At 36.9% G+C, this 22923-nt stretch overlaps 1 protein-coding gene across 2 annotated transcripts in view; it reads left to right on the forward strand.

Annotated features, from left to right (window-relative positions):
* QSER1 (glutamine and serine rich 1) overlaps window positions 1–22281 on the forward strand; it is a 44269-nt gene extending 21988 nt beyond the window's left edge. For both annotated transcript variants that reach the window (XM_068147866.1, XM_068147865.1), the window contains 10 exons: window positions 316–4017; window positions 6774–7069; window positions 7928–8044; window positions 8662–8795; window positions 10132–10343; window positions 11936–12073; window positions 13394–13491; window positions 16794–16946; window positions 17414–17509; window positions 18129–22281. In XM_068147866.1, coding sequence (XP_068003967.1) covers window positions 316–4017; window positions 6774–7069; window positions 7928–8044; window positions 8662–8795; window positions 10132–10343; window positions 11936–12073; window positions 13394–13491; window positions 16794–16946; window positions 17414–17509; window positions 18129–18269 — 5087 coding nt within the window. In that variant the 3' untranslated portion in view covers window positions 18270–22281. The remainder of the gene's footprint in view (window positions 1–315; window positions 4018–6773; window positions 7070–7927; window positions 8045–8661; window positions 8796–10131; window positions 10344–11935; window positions 12074–13393; window positions 13492–16793; window positions 16947–17413; window positions 17510–18128) is intronic.
* Window positions 22282–22923: the final 642 nt, after the last annotated feature.

Consider the following 22923-nt stretch of genomic DNA (forward strand, 5'->3'; position numbering starts at 1 on the left):
CTTCAGTTTCAAAGCAGAATTAAACTTGTACTTTTTTTTCCTAAGGATACGATTTTTTTCTCCCCTCAGCAATTCACTCTAGGTATAGAATTTGGAGATCTTAAAAAAACCTGCACTTCCAGTTTGAAAATTACCCACAATAAGGGCCTCCCTTTAACGTTCTTGTTGAAAAGGGTGGTGGGTCTAAAGAAGGTTGTGTTTGTAAGTGCTGTAAGATCTTACCATTAAATGAGTTATAGATATGCAAAGTGTTGTAACTTGTAAAGCTCCCTTATGCTTTCTTTTCCTTCTTGTTCTGTTTTTGTTTTTTTCCAGGTATGCATTCCTCCACAGCCACAGAACTATTTGTTACTGGAGCTTTGCCAACCTCTGGCACGTTTCCACCAACATCTGCTATATCAGCTTACCAGCATCCCAACACATTCAGCAGTAGAAACTTTGCTACTAGTCCTTCTCTTACTCTTCAAGATACTACTTTCAGTGCAACATCAAATGGTCTCTTGACTACCCATGACCCTTTGTTACAGATTAAAACATCACAAGGCACTGTTCCAACTGCTTTGACTTTTGAACGCCTAGGCAGTTCTGTTTTGAGTACCAATATACCACCTCAGTCGTCAACGTATCGTTCTGCTCAAGAATCTGCACCCCATCTTCTCCAACCTCAATTTAGTTTGTTGCCTTCGACCCTTGGAGGAGCTCAGCAGGTTTCTCAGGCATATAGCACATCTGTCTTTACTGGTTCCACTGCTCCTATGGATAGAGCACTTCAGCGAGAATGTAGTGTTATTAAACACCATCAGCGGCCTTCAAGTACTCAGTCTGTTCAGGCTCAACTGACTGTTTCACAGCATTCCTTACACAGCTATTTAACAAGTACAAGTGGAGTTAATTTTCAGGATACATCTAGGCACCCAGCACTGTCCTGCAGTCCAGTTGGAGATGTTACTCAGGTGAGCAATGGAGGACCACAGCAGAAGACTTCTCAAGTCACAGTGGAACTTGCTCAGTCGTACACATCTGCAATTCCATCACCTGGTTTTCAATCTGGTTCCACAGCAAAAGTGAAAAACTGTTCCACAAAGCAGCCTCCAAGGTCAACAAAGACCCCAAAACCTCAAAGTGTAGCTCCCACTGTGCAGACACAAAGCTATGTCAAAACTGCACAAACCCAGAGTTCTGTCATTACAGGGCAAGCACAGATCTATTCTACAGCACCGCTCCCAAGCCTCTTGTCAGTCAGCCAGTCCCAAAACTATGTTTCCTCCCAGGTTCAGAATGTGCCACCTGTCAGTCACTCACAGGATTTCTCATCCAGCAAGGTTGAGAAGCTGCCCTCACTGTATAAAACGTTGACTTTTTCTGGGCAATCACAAAGTATCACTTCTGATAGTCAAACTCTAAGTTACTCCTCAGAGGAACAGGTATTGACTTCAGTTCCCAATGAGAACTACTCTGGGCAAACGAGGGAACTCTCTTCAGTCAGCCAATCTCAGAGCTACTCTTCTAGTCACTCTCAGGGTTTATCTCCAGTTAGCCAATCCCAAGTTAGTTTTTCATCTCAATCACAAGTTTTATCAGCTGTTAGTCCTTCAGAAAGCTATTCATCAGGGCAGTCTTTAACATTAACATCGCCTTCTCTTTCCTTTAATGCCTCCCCTCGGATACAAACTCTTCCAGCCTCGAGTCCTAATCACAGCTATATTTCTTTACATTCTTCTCAGAACTCTCAGTCACAAGAATCCTCCTCTCCACAGTCTCAAAAGTTTTTGCCATCTGTTCAGTCTCCTCCTTTTGCATCCCCAGCTCATTCACAGACACTGCAGAATAATAGGCCTTCCTCAGAAGCAAAGTCGTACATTAAAAGGAAGTCTGACTCTAACTTGTATGCCTCAACAAAACAAGAGGAGGAATTGTCAGTGCAGGATATGCAGGCATTGCAACAGCAAGCTGCTCTTGAATCTTCCACTCAAAGGCTAACTGATGAGGAAATGAATGCTCAGGATGCATCCTACAGGGTCTCAAAAGCAGATGACCGGTACTCTCAAAGTGTCATCAGAAGTAATGCTCGTCTTGAAGATCACGTTGTTGGACTTGCTCTTCAAGGAACAAAAAAAGATGAAAGAATGGTCAATTCTGTGGAACACCTTTCCCAACATATTGGCCATATCACTAACCTAAGCCATGATATAAAAAAGACAGCTAATTTAATGCAAACACAAGTAACTGTGAGTGCTAAAGAACTAAACCAACAACATTCTCTTCTGCACAAGGTACATGAAAGTAAAGCTCAAGAACAGCAAAGCCAGGTCATTAGTACACCACCACAGGTTCAACCTCATGCTTTGAGGCATGGTCATCAGCTGTGTTTGCCCAGTGCACAGGTACTTCTGGAATCAGCCTGTGACATGCAGATTCTTCATCAGTCAATACTGCAGTCAGGTTTAGGTCAAGCAAAGGCATCACCACAAGTGCAAAGAATACAGAGTCCTCAACAGGTGACGCATCCGTTCCTCCAGATGGATGGTCATATTATTCAAAGTAATGGGGGCCATTCTCAGCAACAACTTCATTCTCAGAATTCAGAAGTAATGAAAATGGACATTTCTGAGCAGTCAAAATCACTACAGCAACATTTGACAACAAAAGATCATTTTACTCAGACAAATCAACATGATTCAAAAAATCAATTTGTTTCTCTTAGTTCAATATGTTTTCCAGAATCTATGCTTCTCAGTGATGAGAGGAATATATTATCCAATGTGGATGACATCTTTGCAGCAACAGCAGCAGCTTGTGGAGTGACACCATCTGACTTTGCCAAATCAGCTTCTAATGAAGAGGAGATCCAGTCTGTTGAAAACAGCACAGAGTCTAAAACACAGTTCCGATCAATGGATGTAAGACATGTGTCTTCTGCTTTCAGTGCCTCACCTGGTGTAGTTGGAAAGCCAGCAAACATAAGTAATCTTTCTCTGAATGGAGGCCAAATTGCTATAAATCTTACACCAGTGTCAACAATACAGACAAAAACTGTGAACCTTGATCAACAACATATTGAAACTGCTGATCATGACATACCAACAAGAATAACCTCTCCCACCCTTGGCCCTGGTCAAGAAGGACAAGAACAAGGAGCTGTTCCAGTTAAGAAACAATCTAGCATCAGTCATGAATCTGAAGAAGATAATGATGCTTCTGCTGATGGTACGCTGAATGCAAGAGACTCAGAATTTGTTTCAAGTGGTAGGAGTCTAAGTGAAGAAAGTGCTGCTTCAGAGAATGATTTTAATATGGGTGGTGATGATGGTACAGTAGCAGCTAACCAGTCAAAGGGTCCATTGCAGCCACTCTCTGTGCCCCGAAGTGGAGATGGAACCATTAGTAGAACTGAAGAAGAATGCCAAGATTTAACTCAAGGGAACCTTCAGAAGAAAAAAAGCAAAGCAAAAAGCCAAACCAAAAATGCTGCAGAAGATGACAGTGCAATTCAGAAACAAGTGAAAAGAAGTGGACAGTGTAAACGTCAAAATTCAAGAGGAAATGACTCATGTTTAACGTACTCTTCTCCTGTTTCTGATAGTTGTTATGATACCTATCAGCACCAGGAAAGAATGAGGCAAAAAATTAAAGAAGTTGAAGAAAAACAGCCTGAAGTCAAAACAGGATTTATAGCATCTTTTTTAGACTTTCTGAAGTCTGGGCCTAGGCAACAGTTTTCAGCTCCTGCTGTACGAATGCCAAACAGGACTAGACGACCGGTTCCCCAGATAGTTCGTGCCCCTTGCCTACAGGCCTCTGCAAAGCCTCAGCCAGCAGCAGTGCCTGTAGCTGCTGAGGTTAGTGGAGAAAGTCCAACCAAAAAATCTGATGAAGAACTGAAGAAAAATTTAGAAACGTTGCCTTCATTTTCTTCTGATGAAGATGATTCTGTGGGGGGTAACCACGATCTTCAGAAGAGCATCTCCACTGCATTATCAGCCCTGGATGATACATCTGATAGAAAGAACAAATCAGGTAAAACAGTTCCTTCAAGTGTGTATGTTGAAGGAGATGTCTGTAGCTGATGGGGCACAAAAAGGCATAATTTTAGCACTCTTCAAAGTTTTTGATTGGCTTTGATTTTAATCACAGCCATAATTAAGAGTTCTGTTCAAAAGATGTGTTGATTGTGAAATAAATGAGTGTTTATTAGAATTGGAATATACGTCAGCTTTTTCATGCCATACAAGTAGGACTCTTCTAAGGCCAAAAAGTTATTCTAGCCCAGAATTGGCATAAGGTATCTGTTCTCTTCTCTGACTTACAATGCTGAGTGTGATTTTCATCTGGAAACCTCAACAAACCATCATGCCACATGTTTTTTTAAAAAATCTAGGAAGAGAAGGTATAACAGTTGCCATCAGCAGAGGTTAAGTTTTTCCTAGGTAAACATGCACTTTCTGTGATGCTAGACTTGTGCAGAGTATGCCTGTGACAGTAATACTTGCCTTGTAAACTGAGCACCGATTTGGTTCGTCTTGTCCAAGATGAGAGTCATTTGACTTTGATTTCAGGCATATTAATCAGGAGTGTTGTAGCTCCGTGTTCACGCAGTGCTAGCAACAGTACAAAATCTGGGAAGGGAGGGGCAGGCAGCAACTGATTACAGTAGTAGTTATTTTTCCCATACACTTTTCAGTTTCACACTTGCATTACATAGATGCTGCAGGTCAGTGTTCATGGCTTTTAACTGACGCTGCCTTGTTCTGAAGCATTTTCAAAACACGGCATGTTTTTGCCCAGATAAACCATTTCACTAAAGTCTGGTTTTCTCTGGTAAGGAATTGAAAACTATCCAGCTAATCACGTAACTCCACTAATTCAGGAGAAATATCATTACCTTCCAAAATAATCAGAGGGAGAAAATGAAGCATTTCTTACACGCTTCTCAGGACCCACAACCCGTAGGCTGAATCTTGACAAAATAGAAGTAAATTTTTGGGGGTTTTTAGGTGGAAGATACATATTTATTAAATTTATTTGTCTAGGGGTGATTTTGTGAGAAATATATAGCACAATTGAATTTAAATTGTAATAATTACTCAATTACTGGGAAATTATTTAGGAATAATTGATACTAAGTGGTATTTCATCTTGATTACTGCTCTGTTTTCTGCAGTGGTTATTTCTATGAAATTATGTTAAGTTCATTTTGGAAAGGCTGTTAGAGAAGATGAAGTGCTTCATGTCTTTCAGTTGAATATGTATTTTAAACAAGAATGCAGTGATTTATTTCCTCCCTCCCCAAATCAAAATCAAAATGTGGACAGTGCCATGGTGTCAACCTCTTGCTGAAGTTCTTGGTCTTTTAATAAGCCATGTTACAACATGTACCTAAGGAAAAATGTCAAAGGTTTTTTGTTGAGTAAGCATTTCCATCTTTTATAGATTCATTGTGTCTTTATTATTCATAAAGATGTAATGTTTACACCACCAATCTCTTGAATTCACCTTCCTGTTGTATACAAGTCTGTACATTACACAAGATGCTTAGTAATGACTTCTTCTTGCTGATGTTTTCTACTAGTTCCCTCTTCTGTCTGGTTTTTGCACACAAGTGTGGAAAGACAGTTATTAAAACTCAGTGTTAAGTAGCATTGTATGTTTATCTGCTGTTCTGAATAATGTGAATGTGCTCAGGGAAGTAGTAATGTCTAATTAAAGCTGCCATAGCTTCCCCTGAACAAAGAAATACAATATATTTGCAATAATGTGGTATGATAAAACCAGAAAAATGTGTTTCACGCCTTAGCAATTTCAATGAATTGATTTAATGAATCTTCACTATCAGATATTGACACATTAACTTGGTGTTTAAATAACTTGTTCTGAGAAATTTTATCAAAATATGTCTGTTTATCTTTTTCTTTCTAATTTTTCAAGTGAAGACGTCCACAACCAATAGTGATTGTAACAAAACCGTGAAGTGGATGTCTTAAGCCTGAAGATGGTTTCATAAGTGATACTAGTCATTACTCTGTAGCTAATATAACTTGATTTCTTTAAGATAGCAAGTCAGTGTTAAAACTAGTATTTATAAAATGTATGAAGTAATATCTAAAAAATATTCTAATTTTTTTCAGATGGGAAAGAATAACATTTTGAAAGGTGGGAGCTTCCTTTAGCTCTTTGGCATAGAGGAATGGAATAATGTTCTTTCCCTTCTTTGTTTTGTATCATCAGTTCCCATTGCTCATCTCTGTTAGGTTATTGACAAGGTTTTCATCTGGAAATTTCAGTTATAGTATCACAGGATATAAATGATAGATGCCCAGAAGTCATACAGCAAATGTTTCTGGGTTTCATGTGAAATTCTCTTTTCCTTTGTCCAATTAAAAAACCCCTTTATTTAGCAGATTGAAAGCAAGACTGAGTCTTTTAACCTTCACTGTTGTGTTTTCTTATTTATACAAAGTACCATAGTATTTCCTGTAGATCATGTCTGTAACTATCAAATTGTTTTCTAAAGAGCTCATCTTTTTTACTTCTAGATGCTAACAGATGCAGCAGTGTGACACAAACAAAAGGATACTAGCTACAATATTTCGGTGTTCTTTAAGGTTTAGTTTTGGCCAAGATAATGCTTATATTTTGACTTTTAAACCAGGAGTTTTTCTCAGAACAGTTGTTTTGAATATGAATTGCAGCAGAAAAGAAGAAAAAGTAACCTGTTTCCACTTTATGTTGATAATCCTTGATAATTTAACTAAAATTTGAATTTTTTTCTTCAGAAGCTGAAAAAGTAACAGTTGGTACTGCTGCTGCCACCGCCACTACTGCTGTAGTAAAGCAGGAATCTCCCCAGGCAGTAGCTCCTGTAGGTAATGCGCAGGAGAAAATGAATCCAGCTGACTCCTTAAAAGTAGCTCAACAGAATGCTGTCACTTCAGAACAATTGGCAAAAATGCAGGCAACTGTTGCAATAGAAGGATGCACTGATGAGGAGAACACGGACAGTGGAGGAGAGGGCATGTACAGAGAACGTGATGAATTTGTAGTGAAGATTGAAGATATAGAGACTCTAAAGGTAATCTGAGTACTTGCTGTGACAAAAGAAAAAAATCAGCTGAGAGTAGTCCTGCATATGACTTTAGCCTCAACAACTACCAAAAGGGGAAAGGCTGCAGGCTGGTGTTCTGTTTCTGTTCTGACATTCCCTGGCTGCTGCCAAGATGCCTTGAAGATGTCTTTTTAGTGCAGGTTATTAATGTTTTGTATGTGCACGACCAGTTTTATGCTACATACATGATAAAGTATGGTCTGTAATAAGATATTTTGAATGTTGAGCTTATATAGTTATTTAAACAATTGTGAAAAAGCAATCATACTTGACTGTATTTTTTCTTTTTTTAAAGTTTTTTTTTTCAGTTAGTACTTTGTGTGTAGGATGTAGGATTTATTAGCTCATTAGAGCTAAACTTTTCCCATTTGTTTTTAACATGATTTATTTCTCTGACTGCATGACAAAAACAAATCAAGAAAAATTCTTTTTATTCAGGGCTTCTGCTCCAGAATCTTTAGGGACCTGAAAGTTTTTTTCATTACTTCTTGCGATTCATGCATTTTTGTTTTCAAAAATGTTTCATAGAGCAAAAGAATAAGAAATTGGAAATTTCTTACATTGGTATAAAAATTAAGTTCTGTGGCTCAGCTGCATGCCACAGGAGCTAAGATATCACACCGTACGCAAAGCTGTGTTATGCTTATTGTAGTTCATGTCAGACTGTCTTGATGCAAACAGCACAATGACTAAGGGTTTGCAATTTTGAATTATTACTTTATGTCATCCCTGGGTAACTTGCTCAAAAAAAACTACTGTGCACAAATGCACTCCTGGGAGAAAAATAAGCACTAATTCTTAGCAAATAATGTTATGCTCTTACAGGTTGCTCTGCAAACGGGGAAAGAGCCTCCAGCTATTTGGAAAGTACAGAAGGCTTTATTGCAAAAGTTTGTTCCTGAAGTGCGAGATGGACAGAGAGAGTTTGCTGCTACTAACAGTGTGAGTCTTAAAAATTCCTTATGAAGCCTCATGGGAACTAATTTCCTTAACAGAAGTCTAGGACATAAAATAAAATGGGATTCTGACTTATGCTGTTAGCAACTATCCTTGAGAGGGGTGAAAAAATAAAAGGTTTCTCGATTTCCTGATTTAGTCCTACCCTAAAAATATCTTTAAATATATTCAGGAGCAGATGCTTTGCTTTCCAGCCTTGATTCTTTGGTATCATTCGGGCTACATAAAGGAACACTTTTTCACAATCAGAATAAAGTCAGTGGATCAACTGCTTTCCACAAGTGGAAGGATACAGATAGGATGTGATTTTGACAGGCAGCCCTTTGCCAGGCAGATAATCCTTTGGGAATAACACATGGGGAGGATTAAAAAGAGAAAAAGCCAAGCCCAAAGTACCTCTTGCCCTAATTTGTTACTTTAAATATTATGTGGCTATCCATTGGATAGCTTCTCTTGAATTGGGAATGCTGTAGGATGACTCATCTTTATATGTAAACAAGTTGGTCTTAAACTGACTTTTCTTTAGTATTTAAATTCTTAGTTGTTAAACTCAATAATTGTACTTGCCAGAAACACTTGTGTATTTAATTTTCTTTTTTTAGTATCTTGGGTATTTTGGGGATGCAAAAACAAAATACAAACGAGTGTATGTGAAGTTCACTGAAAATGCAAACAAAAAGGAGTATGTCAGAGTGTGTTCAAAAAAACCACGAAGCAAGCCTGTACAGTCAGCAAGGTATTTTATTTCCATTTGTTCTTCATTTTGTCTTATTGTTTTCATATTAAGAACTCACCTGTTTTAATAAACAAGACTTGCAACTCAGGATTATGTTAATTGAACTTTTCAAGTGTGTTTTGCTTTAGGAAATGAGATACATTATTGTTGTAGCAAGACTTCATTACCTTGTGTCTGTAGATCACAATAAACATTCATTTTAGACTTAGTAGGGCTTCATGTTATTTTTTTCTGTCATCTTTTGCATAAGCATAGAAGCTTACAGGTATAGCTATTTTAATTGTTTTGTGTGGTGTTCTCTCCTGTCCCATGGACTTTGTAAAGTGAGCTACAAAATACTGCTCCAGAACCTGTTCTTCCAGTGCTGTGAAACAATCCGGTCCTTTGACAGAACATGATCATGATTAGCTTGTATCCATATATTCTCTCAATACTGGTTTTAGCTTTCCCTGGTGTTTCACTGTGTGATGTATTTATGAAGAGCAGTCAGACCTCTTTGTTTCACTAAGCTGGATGAATCGAGGTCTTTCATATTCCTTGTTTAATGCAGGCTTTCCATTCCTCTGATCATTCTAGTATCATCTCCAGCCATTTTAGTTTAAAATCTTCATCTTTGAGAGATTAACAGAATTCTCTTCAGTGTTGCAGAAGGCACTAACAACATTTCTTCTCTACATTTCACTGCTTCCCATTTGAACTTTCCCATTAGGACAGGAAAAATGTTACCTGGCACTTCCCAGAATTGTATTCCCTGCCATGTTCTCAAAGTTGTAGTGCTTTATTATACATAACTTTGTATATATGATGATAAGTTTCCTGTTCATTTTTCCAGTTTGAGTTGTGGGTAGAAGAAAGGAATTGTCTGGTTTTATTATTCCAGTCCTCCAGATCCTGCATTTTTACCTGGATGATATTCTCTCCCATCTTTGTATGGATACAGTATCCCAAATTTACTTTATCTGCAGATCTCATTGATTACTTGTATTTGTTCAAGTCTGACTTTTTTGGGTTTAGGGGGTTTTATAATAATCAATTTCAATATTCTCTCTGATCTATAGCTCATAAATTCTACTAACATCAGGCAACTTACATTTTCTTTGTCTGTTTATCAAGTTGTAACACTGGAATCCTGTTTAATCATAGTTAATTGAGAAAAATTGTTAAGCATATTAAAAATATGGTAGTAGGGTCTGTATGAACTAATTCCTAGTTACAGTGAAATAAGTACATAACATCTGTGGGAAATATATTCTGGTTAAATAGGACCATAGCTGTTCTATGAATGGTAAAATGTATGATAATTATTTTCATAAAGATAATCTTCCTAATATTACAGGACTATTCATTCCAAACCTAGTAGTAGCAACAACAAACCTCCTGAACCACCAGCACCAAAACCAACATCAGCTAAAGTCTCTTCTGTGAAACCCAAAGCTAAACAGCCAAAGGTAAAGGCTGAACCACCACCAAAGAAAAGGAAAAAATGGAAAGAAGAATTTTCCTCATCCCAGTCTGATTCTTCACCTGAGGCCCAGAGTGATGAGGATGGTGAGCAAGATACCTTTGTTAGCATCTAGGCCTATTTGATCTTAATTGAAAATACACTATAGAAATGCACTGCTTGATCTTGATAATTTTCCTTTACCAGCCTCATGAAAATCTGCCAGTACCATGCAAAACTGACTTCTTCACATTTCACTTATTGTTTGTGCGTGAGCATGTGTGCAGCTGAAGTTCTGATGTGTAGTTTATCAGTTAGCTAAACTTGGTTATACTATTTGCTTTCTAAGATGGGTAAAACTGAGGAGAAGGAGTTGATTTGACTTTCAAATACATCTCTAGAGTCAGAATCTTCATTAATTTTCCATTGCAACTCCATGTCTAAAATAACATTCTTGCAATGCCCATGTGCATGCAAATGTGGGCAAGATTCACATGTTTCTGTTGTTTTTTCAAAATCCAAGGGGAGCAAGTAGTTGGCATTTTGGCTGCTTCATGACTTGTCCAGATGCTAGCTGTTCAAATGCAGCCTGCTGATCAGATTTGCTGTTAAGACATTCATGGTGTCTTGGAATGTTTTCAGTAATTCTCCATTTAAGAAAAAAAAGGAATTTTTGAAGTGTACAGTGTTCACAGTGATCACCTGCAGTAGCACATTTGCAGTGTGTTCTGCAGGTTGGTTTTTATTCTGTACATTTGATGTTAAGCTGTGTAGCTGGCATGCTTATTGCTGCTGCCATTTGCAAAGCATGCTGGCCTTGGTGACTTGAACTCTAGGTAAGCTAGGGTTGGTGTACTGAACAGTGTCTCTGCTACGGGCAGCACCTTTACAATATTTTTCAAGCAAACTTACCAAATAGTTAATAGGTACAACTGTCCATATGTAAAATTCCAACTATCCTGGTGATGATAGTCATCCATAGTAATATGGAGGTTGAGAAATTTTTAAGAGACTTGCTAGCTAAATTATTGCAAAATGCTGATGCCATATAGTGAACCTGTAAGAAGCTCCAGCACGCCTGCTAGTATTGATGACTGCTCCATGTGCATGACTAAAATTGCTGTCTGTGAGGAAAAATAAAAGAGACTCCTCGGAGTAAGTATAAATATGCTCATGTTGCTTTGCTGGTAAAATTTGTTTGGTGTGGGGTTTTTGTGAATTGGACAGTTAGGTGGGATGGACTTGGGTATGCAGCTCCTAACTGCCATTCAGGGCTTTTAAATGTTTGTGTGTTGGATGACTTCAAGTTTTATGGTTTTAGGAGGTACTTGCACTGACATGAAACCTGCAATTAGGGCACTCTATCTGAAGGAACACATTGTCACTTTTCTCTAGGCTTTAATCTACAATTACAGAAACGTATTTAAATTCCCTAAGATCTTATAATCCAAATGCTGATAGTAACACATGACTTTACATGTTTCTACCAAAAAAAGAGTACCATTTGTATCACATATGGTGTTTGTACCCATTTTTGACATGTAAGTAGTTTTTTACTTCTGATTCTATTGATACCAGTAGGGGTCTTGGGATACCAGTAGGGGTCACTTGCATTATAAGAAACAAACCTTGTGTTGAAAACCACAACTATTTGCAGGACATTGAAGGAAAAATTAATGATGTTCCACTTAATTTTCAGAGCTCATACCTCCAGCTCCGCTTGTTACTCGCTTTTTGAACACAAGAGCTATGAAAGAGACATTTAAGAGCTACATGGAGTTGCTTGTTAGCATTGCCTTGGATCCAGACACAATGCAAGCCTTAGAAAAGAGCAATGGTACAGTATGTTTAGCATTTGTATGTTTTTATTAGATTTTAAGGTTATTATAGTAAACCAAATGTGTTTTCTTTTAAATAAATAAATAAAAGACCCACCAAACTTCTAACTGCATACCTATGTGTTTGTGTAGAAGAATACTACACAAATTATTTGTGTATGCATATATGCATGTTTCTTTGAATAATCAAAGGAATTTGGAAATGCTGTTTTGTCTGCTTTTTTTTTTTTACAGCAGGCTTGTGCTGTGCAAGTCAGAAGGGAGTTTGTTGTTCCTGCTGCTACTCTCTTAAAATCTTAGCAAACATTTGTTCCAGATGGCAGTGTTTCAAGTCTATTTACTTTCTTATGAAGAAATAATGTTATCAATATCAATTGTTCTGATTCTTGATGCTGTTAACAATTCTGCTTTTCAAACTCTGAAACCTTAAAATTCATATTGAGGACAACTGGATTTACTTTTCTTTTGAGGAGAAAAGATTTGGACTGACTTACTGTAATGGACTCCAGGATACAAATCCAAAATCATTCCGTTTCTCAAAATATGACAAAACAGTTGTGTATAAAGGCAAGGATCCAGAAAGAGCAATCATTTCACCTATTATTTAGTTGTAGGCTGTTGGTTTTAGTTGTATTCTGTTTGCTTGTATTTAAAAAAACTATTTTCTAGAGTTGCCTCTCCTGGTTTACTCTGCTTGTGCATCAATGCACACTTATCTTGATGTTTCTTATCCTTGCATTATGTCACTAGTCCAACTACAGACAAAGAAATTTTCTTTATAAATAAAAAAACCTCCACGCTGAGCTATGAATTTTCATTCATGGCCACCTACAGATGTTCAAATGTATGTTGTGTGGTTTGCAGTGGTTTATCAGATGACTTTAATTGGTAAGTACTTTCCTCAGTTTCATTTCTTCTAAATGCCAGCAGGGTCATCTCTTGCTATATGGAATAGTGAAATGTCAAACCCACATACACTTGTCTTCATGAAGCTATGATTTGTATTGCACAGAAGAGGATTATCTAGGAAATTACTTTAAACAGTCTCTAAGATTTATGCTCTATTTTACTTTATCCTATTTTTTTTCCCCTTTTAACAGAGAAAAATCAGCAGGACTGGAGTAGGAATTAAACTGCATAATATCTAGAACAGTTTAGCAGGCTGATCCCCCCCATACCCCTAAAAAAAGGTTTTTCTTGCACATTTGAAATCTGTTTATGTGAAAGTTGCAATATTTTTTACTTCCATGTTTTACATCAATGGGTTGAAGTGTATAATCATATACAATCAACGGCTAAGATTTGTTTATGTCTTTTAGATGAGCTGCTTTTGCCTCACATGAGAAAAATTGATGGCATGCTGAATGACAATAGGAAAAGGCTGCTTTCCAAACTACGCCTGGATCATACTTTCAAGGTATTCTCTTCCAAATTTCAGAAATTACAAAGTAATGTTATAAGTAAGTCGCTGACTGCTTACAGCACAGGCACAATTTAAAATCCAGGAGGCAAATGTGCACCAAAAGTGAGTATGGATTTGAAAGAAATGCCAGAAATTCAGTGTTTGTATGGCATCTGGAGAACGTGTTGTGATGGTGAAGTTTATACTGCCAAGGAAAAGTTCTAGTATTGCTCCCCATGCTTTCTGCTTCATTCTCAAGCATTTTTGTCTTTAAAGCTTCTCAACTTTTCCAAAAGTGAATTTGTTTCTATTTGGTTAGGTGATTGTGTTGACTAAAATTCTTAATAAACTTTTTACATGAATGCTCTGGAGCAGATGTCTGAACTTCTTTGAAGTAGAAAATCGGAGTAGTGTAAAACCGGGACAGAGGGACTTGAGAACAACTCATTTGTGCACTCTTACACATACCTTCAGCATGGAAGGTTGGGAAAGGTGTGGATATCAAGCAACTTTGACATGGTAATAAAAACCAGGTCTGGTTATGGACAGGGAAGAGAGCAGTCATACCATCACAGGAGAAGGTAAAGAGGAGGATAATCACTGTGGCTCCTACCCTTCCAAGCCACTCTGCAAGCAATAATGCAGATTGCAATAATGCAGGTTTCAAAAACACAATAAAGTGAAGTAAGGTTATTTTCATTCATGTCTGAGAATTACTTGTTGATGTCTATAATCAGACTGATTATTTCTTCATCTTTGAGTGCAACAACACTAAAGCAGACCTGTCTATAAACACCATCAGACCTAACTTGCTTTTTGCCTGTTTCTCCTGTACTCATGTCCACAGCGCAGAGACACTTGGAGAATTTGTTGTCTCTCTGCACTTCTGAATGCTTTGTTTTTGAGAGCTAGGTGAGGTGGGAGATAATAGCAGAATTGACAGTTCTGTTTTTTCATCATGAATTATTTAAAAGATCTTTTTTTCCCCACAGCCCATTCCTGGTAAGTCATGTGGGACATTGAGTAAGCTTGTTTCAGGGAGAACACCATGAAGAATGGCATGGTTCCTGAACTCTCCTGTTGCTACTTACACTGCTTTCCCAACAGTTGTATGACCTGTACCTGCTTCCTCCTTACAAGTAGGGAGGCATGAGGATCTTTCTGTATTTTCAAACCATGCAGAGAGTCTCAGAAAGGTGGCATGAATTAACCCTCCATTTTTGTTTTCTTTCATGGGAAGTTTTGTGTTGATAGCTGCTTCTTTTAGACGTGTGTGGAGAAGATAGGCCACATTAAGGCAAGATAGGAATTCACAGAATGTTGGTTACATTCACAGTATAAACCAAGTGGGAAGTGCTTTAGTTTGCTTTTTCCAAGTTTTGCCAATAAAAGCTAATAATTCTATAAGGCTAAGATGCAATTAAGCTGCTTATTCAGTTGGACTTTGTAACTAATGTAGTAGCTTTGCTGTGTGTTCATGTAGAAGCAGATTGTGAATCATACCTCTAAAGTTAGCTTAAGCCTGTGTTCCATCGTACGATCTGCAAGAAGTTAATCGAGTTACAGGTGTAAGGAAGAGATCTGCTTGTGATTTAAACTGTGAGATAAAAAGCTTTCATGTTTGCCTTCTGGGATGATGGTACCAACTTGTTCTGTCCTTGGGTCAATATTTTGAAACTGAACACCTGTTTGTCATTGCAAGTGTTTGTGTTAGTTAGGAAAATGTTTGATATTCTCTTAAGATTCAGATTAATGCAGGAAAGTTTATTTTTTGAGTAAATGACTAATTCAGATATTGGAGCTGAATGAGTAATAGGTGAAAAATACCACTCATGAGTATCATTCAGTTGGAATGCTGTTACTATTCTGTTTTGATAAGCATAGATAAATTAACTTCCCCCCCCCCCCCCCCCCCGGGCAGAGTTAATATGGGATACATCAGCACTGTATTCCAAACCAAATCAGACACTGCAGCAGTGGTCAGGAAGTAGTTTTGCCTGTAACATTCTATGTATTTCTATCAGCATTGAATCCTTTGGGTTATAGGGTTTTTTATAAACAAAATTAGAAAATATTACTGTTGCTTTAGTTGAAGCTTGATAAATGAAACAGCTGAATTGTTTAAATTCAATTTGGAAATAACCATCACAATTTTATGTTTTGCACTGTCAAAGATGTGGAAAATCACTAGTATTTTCTTCTTCATTCCAATTCAAATTTGTCTGGTTTTAGGTCAGTGATCCAGCCATATAAACTGTTCTGGTTAATAGGAGTTCTTCAGAGAAAGGCAGATGTGGCCAAAGCCTCTTGCTACTCAAAGTCAACCATCAGGAAGGCTGTTACAGTGGATAGAAAAACTAAATTATTGAAATCTGAATTTGTTGTTCCAGTTTGAAAGCATTGCAATGAATTTTGTATATGGACAGGTTAGTTAGTCGAGGCTACTTCTATCACTCTGCAACAATCTCTTGTGCAGTAGATTTCATAGCTTTTTACTGAGAAGTATAAAGCGAAAAAATGGCTGATTGATATAATAAAGTGCTGAAAAATTATAGGCAGGGGAAGATGTTGAATTCTAGTGCTGCTTGTATAATACTAACATTTATTCAACATCATTTTTTAACCCAGTAGTCCAATTTAGATCCTTAAGCTGCAGTATCAATACCTTTTTTTTTCCCCTGTATGCCTTATTTTTTTTCCCCTCATACTGGAGTATAATACAAAGATACAAATATTCACTTAACTTGAAATATTTATATAGTATAGCAAATAGTGTAGAACTGAAACTGGTGGAAATGCAGTTCACTGCCATGAGTTAATATCTTTAAAACTTGTGCTTTATATAAGATGCAATTAATTGGTATTTTGCAAAAGGTGGGACAAAACCTACTAAGTTGGCAAACTTCCCATGCCTGACTAGGCATTAAGCACTTGGGCATCTCCAAGTAAGTTGGCCTTAGAGATTCTTGGATGGAAATGGAATGAAAAGCATTTTAAAAGATAAAATTGCCTAGTGGAGCAGGTTTTTGCTCTTTCTAATGAAAGAATCACAGATGGTAATCTGAGATACTATGAAAAGATCTTCTTGTGTTGAAAAATTACAGAGGTCATGAACAGGTGATTGTGCTTTTCAAACTGTATATGGTTCCTTGATCTGATATGGACCTTTTATCAGGTCTTTGTGGAAGAATAAATTTTCTTATAATAAGCTGCACTCTTAACATTTAAATGAAAAATGGCCAATTGATCAGCAGTCTGAGTGGCTGCCCATGCTCAAATTTTTCATAATCATTTTTCTTTATCTGCTCTGTTTAAAGAATGCTTTGGAAAACTTTCCTGAACTGACAGTGATCACTCGGGATTCCAAGACAAAAAGTGGAGTAGCATCTGTGTCTAAAATCAAAATGAATGGTAAAGCTTACAACAAGAAAACACTGAGGGCTTCTAAATCAACCACTAAATTGGCACAGGTGAGTGTTCAGAAGGTTTATTGCTGCCACCATCTGACTTCTAATATGATAACCACGTTTAGATAAAATACCGCTGTGTAAGACAAATACAGATCAGCTCTTTTTAAGCACAGATCATATTTGTTTTGTGATGATACCCATCAATCTAGTAGAAGAATAGTTAAGCTTTGGTAATTCTTGCAGTAGTTCTTGAGAAGGTGATGTCTTGTCCATTTTATACTCGCAGTACATTCAGGAGGACCGAATGCATTCTTAAACCTAGTTCTGATAAAATAACTTGGTAGGGAAAGTAGGAATATGAGGCAATTGTGATGTAGTATAACTTACAGTGTACCAAAATGTGTCAGAGCAATTACTCAAAGTATTCCATTTCTGAGGTGCTGAAAACAATACAGAAGAAAATGTCTACCATATCTCTGTCTTTGAAAGGAACATGAATTTACTGAAAATAATTGTTCTTTTTGCAGGAGTTTACAGTAGATCCAGAAAAAATTCAGTTGTATTCTTTGTATCACTCACTCCATCATTACAAATATCACATATATCTAACATGTAAAGAAGAGGTAAGTATTGTTCTCTTTGAGATGGTTTTACTTTCATTAAGGGGATTTATTGAGGGAATTGAGTCCAAGTAGAGGGACTGTTCTCTTCTTCTTGTAAATGAGTATGGATTGTGGCCTCCTGTTTTAATTAATTCTTTCTGCCAAAGGGTATGCTGAGCACATATATTACCCCTAATGGGCACTGGTGCCCAGAGCATTGAGATGTGAGGCTTACAAGGTTTGTGTGAAATCAGTCTCCCTCAGGATAGGTAAGCAGTCTTCACTGCTATCCATAATAAATGAAACCACTGTTATCGATGTGTGTAACTCCGCAGATCTAGATGTGCTTTTTGTCTCAGAATGCCCACTCCTTTATTCTTGTTCTGCAAATCCTTAGTGGAAATATTGCAGGTAGCAGAAATATGAGAGTTAAGCTCTGGCATTGTTAAGAAGTTCATTTGGGGGGCTTCCCCCCCCCCCCCTTATTTTTAAAGCTTAAATGCTTCCTTCCAAAGAAGGTTCTTATTTAACTGTAGACTATTATAAAAATGAAAATTTTGACATGCTGGCAGCCTAACATGTATGTGTATGCATCTCTTTCTCCTTCCCTTCTCTCTCTCTCTTTGTTTTTTTTTAATAGATTTCTTCTGTTCAGAAGAAGAGTGCAGATCTAGGACAGGAAGAGATTGTGCAGCTCTGCATGAAAAATATAAAATGGGTGGAGGATCTTTTCGAAAAGTTTGGTGAACTTTTGAATCATGTCCAGCAGAAATGCTCATAACAGAAATGTACCCCCAAATCTCATATTTTTCTACAGCACTAACCTGATGGAACAGAAAGCTCACAGAGAGGCTCTGACTTCTTTTACAATGCCAGACTACATTCTCGTTCACAGCCATTTTTCATTTCTCTTTATGGAACTCTGTGCCTTGGCCCGTGCTAAAGAAAAGTGATGCTGCCAAGGAAATCAGCCCTTTGGAGATGGAACTAAACAAAAGCCTAACCACGTTTTTAACCTGAAGAATTCTTTTCTATTTTGTAAACTATTGGATAACTTAGTTTTATTTTCAGAAAGGTTTTTGACAAGTGATAAAGCATGCACTACATATCCTTTTTTTTTTTCCTTTATTGCTCAAAAGATAACAACACTTAAAGTACTACAGATTTTTCCATCCCTGACAAAGCAAGAGAAAAGTCAGCGTTGGAGTGAACTAATTTTTACATGTCTGGCCACCAAATTTAGAGTTTTGTACATTTTGTGAACAGAGCTGGAGTGACATCAGTTTCTGCATTAAGTATATTGTCATCATAAAATCCAGAAATATCATAATGCTTTATGGACTCCTTTTTACTATTGTCATGTTCAGGAGACTGGACATGGAGTTGGTGCAATCCTATGACTGCTTTTTGTGTCAAAATTATATTGTAATGAAAGACAATGACCTTAACTATTTTCCCTGTTTTGAAGAAAAAAGAAAAATATTTTCCTTTATACTGTGTTGGTTTTGGTTTTGTTTTGTTTTCTTTTGGAGGAAAAAACAAATCAATTGTACATTTTATCTCACTAATAGTTGTATTTTTCACAGAGGAAATATTGTGGTTAAAATTGTTTCATGTATCTTTGTAATACACTTTCCATTGTTTTCAGTAAATCCTATTCATTTATATGTTGATTTCATATTGTAAACTATATATCTCCAGGTAACCCTTTTGTTTATACAGGTTTGCTTCAGTGTTAACCAGAATAATGCATACTAGACTAGTTTTGCTTTGAGTGTAGTTGTGTTAGACACTGCAATTATTTTCTGATACGTGAAAAATAAATTTCTTACCCTAAACTAGCACTTGATTAACTGAGAGTTTAAATGAAGAGCTACTACACTTTATCATTGTCAATTGATGATTGAATAGACTATATGCAGTGTTAAACACAGCTTACATAATTGTTTGTAGAACTGGCAGTTGCAGAGCTGTTCTCTTTTTGGTGCCTTTCAAGCCTTCAGACATCTTTGTAGCTTTCCCTCCCCCTCCTCCAGTTTGTTAACAGCAGTGCCACGAGTCGCACTCAGACGATGAATGTAATGGGCTCTAACCAGGAGAACATTTTCTTTAAATTTGCCAACAGAATGCCTTACTAAGTCATTCAGAATGGATATGTGCTCTACTGGTGTTCTAAAAAAAAAAAATACTTATGTTGGTTGTTTTGGGTTTTTTTGCCCCCAGATAATTTAGAAGAAAAAAGATTCATTACTTTATCCTTTCACTGCCACTTAGTGCCTTAATTTCAGCCAGGAAAGCGGGGTTCACTATTCATTGGCCAAATGAAATCATGTTCATTGCCATGTGACCTTTTTTGCCATTATCTGTTTGGATCCTACTTAGTTGTCAGATATTCATTAGACCTTAGAACTATGAAGAGTTTAATGAATAGATGTGAAAACAAAATGAATTGATTATGAGTAATCAGATAGAGATTTGAATATTAAAGTATGTACAGAATTTTAGCTGAATTAGTTTTAGGACCTTGTAGGATGTTTACCGTATTTCCAAAGCTTTTCATCTTTCAAAAGCAATAATTCTCCTTTACAATTTATATGCAGACTACAGTGAACAGAAATGGGCATGTGCCCTTACCTTTTTAAAAGCCTCTTTGCAGCTGTTTTGTTTAAAAAAAGGGAGGTGGTTATCATGTTAATAGATGCATTGTGCTACTGCTATGTCTACTATAATCAAGGAGAAGTGAGCTGAGTTTGAGTTTAGGCAGAATGTGCAGATTGTTGGAGCAATCACAAAACGAATTCATTTTCACAATGGGGAAAAAAAAGAGTAGCCACAGGGTTGAAGAGCTGCTGTTGTTTCAGTTGTACTGTGTTGTATCTGGTAGGAGCTAGAGTTTATATATGGTGAAACCAACAGCAAAGTTACCAACATGGGTAGCAATCAGCTAAAATATATTAAATGTAAATATGCACACTGGAGATACGGTAGGAATGTGCCTGGTTTACTCTTTCATTGATAGTAGGAGTTCCCAAATTATACTTAGTGTATTCCCTTATTGGTGGGGGTTGTTGGCAGCATGTGTAGACTCATGAGAGACATTTACTTGCCCAGGCAGAGTTCTGTTATGCACAGCAGTTTGGGAATTCCTAATCTGGAGTTTTAAAAGCTACTATAGGATGCAGACTAAAGGAACAATCAAGTTGGCTCCTTGACTATGAAGCAACTGAGAGAGGTCTCTGTGCTTTCTAAATTATTTCTATATTGCTACTGTATACTGATTCTAGATTTTTGAATCTAGAAGTAGTTTAGGAAGCTACTTGTCTTAATCCAAGTCCTTAGAAGCTGAAAATAGAAATGTGAGGCTTTTGGAGTAGCTTGCCCGTATATAAGAAGAAGGTAATTTTAGCAAGAACCATTTACAAAACCCACACAAAACAAACAAACAAAACAGCCAGGATGCTCTGCGCTGCCATAGAAGGTGACCTGGCTTAATTTCGGCTGGTTTATTCCAAAAGCCAGTTAAACAAGCACTGTGCCTGTAGAAGACAGGAAAAACCTGTCTTGAACAAAAGTAATTACCCCAGGCTATGAAAGCAGCTTCCATCTTTGTCTTGGGCTGCGGAAATGGTGGCTGGATTATTCATTTACCAAATTAGAATAAGTAAAAATATGGAACTCTCAAGTGTGCTGAAGGATCACAAACTAATATAAAGCTTTGTTAGTGGGATTGAAGGGGCTTTTTATACTGAAGCAAACTTAGAAGAAAAGTCAATGTACAAGTTACTTTTTTTGCACAATTTGCTTTGTTTTGTTGCATTTTAGATAATTAATTCTTCACCTTCACCTCAGTATTTTTGTTTGTTTAAAGTAGCAGTGAGGTCTTTATTCCTTAACATCTGACAGTGGAAATCGAGCACTCATTTGACTACCAGAGAAGATGCACTAGGAAGGAACAAAACCCTCCTTAGACTATGAATTAGCAAACCAGAAATTAAGCTAATTGCATGTTTTATTATTTGGGGTTTAATTCCACTGGCTTTTTTAGTTTGTGGTTTGGGGTTTTTTTTTCCCTTTAATATGGCATCCCCATTTGCATTGGGTTTGTTTTTATTGAGCTACAGTATTTCTCTTAAAGGCAGTTTTTCTTTGAGATGCTACTTCCAAAGTTTTGCTAGCAAAAAAAAATCAGAGACAAAATTGGATTGAGAAACTGTTTCTGAAAGTGGCTAAGGACTTTTAGGGTCTTTGAAGTTCTATGGTATGTGTTGTATTCATATATTGCTGGAATGGAATACTACTTTTTGAAAAGTCAGATCTTACAGGCTGTCTTCCAAGTAAATGATTTCCATAGGGAAATATATTTTAAATATTATTTAAATATTTACTACTATTTAAAACAATTTTAAAGCAGAAAAGCTAATACTATGGTCGCAAAACGTCAGTGAGTCATCAACCAGACCTTATTTCATTACCAACACTTGACATTCAGTCTCTCTTTACCCTGTTACATACCTGTGCATTACACAATGCACATTCTGCCATATCTTATTGGTTAAGCTAATGTTAACATGTCATGGGTAACAGATGCACGGGGTTATGGGTTGGTTTTTTATTTTGCATATCTCCTCTACATGAAGCTAGGGCTAATCAAGAGACACTTTATGCGTTCTTAGTCCAGATTTTCAGGTGGTCCATAATACAATGTATGGAAATGTGAAAAAAAGGACAGTTTTGTACCATTCATGATGTTGTTAACTAAACCCATTAAAGTGAAAACACTTTTTAAACAAAAATCTTACAATGCTTAGTCATTTATTATTAAAATGTTAAGCCTTGAAAAGGTAGATTGTTGGGGAAAAAAACCTGCAATTTAGTCTATTTTTTTTTTGTGATCTCAATATGAAGAAATAGAGTTCAAGGTTTTATTTGTTTGCTTTTTCATTATATTTCATGAACTGAGCATGTCTGCTTGATCTGTATCTTTCACATTTATGGGTTCTAAATGTTCTGAATGAATTCTCCCAGGTCTTAAACTGATAAGCGAGGAGCCAGACAGTTGGGGTAAGAGAGAGACTACTGCTGTGATTCAGGTAGTTTTTCACTTATAATATTTCCTTTTGTTCTCTGTCTTGTTAAATGAGAATATTATCACTCTGTACATATGGGAAAAGATGGTGCTTTAGAGAGTTTTAGTCTTCTCCCACTTCTGATGAATTTCTCTAGATATGAATATTTTTCCTACACAGAGAGGGCTGAAGTCCCATGATGTGGCTATTGGCCATAAGATGCCTGGTGAGCCTTCTCTGAGCCACTGGATTACAGAAAAATGAATGTCTGGATTTGGTTTTTTTAATGGCCCTGTATAGAAGAGTTGTTTTCCAAACTGAGTACAAAATGAGACATTTGCCCATGGAGTTGATTTTTGTTTTCTCTAA

Source organism: Melanerpes formicivorus, unplaced genomic scaffold (assembly GCF_026170545.1).
Source record: "Melanerpes formicivorus ecotype bairdi unplaced genomic scaffold, bMelFor1.0.p_v2 SCAF_16, whole genome shotgun sequence".
In the NCBI taxonomy this organism is placed as follows: Eukaryota; Metazoa; Chordata; class Aves; order Piciformes; family Picidae; genus Melanerpes; species Melanerpes formicivorus.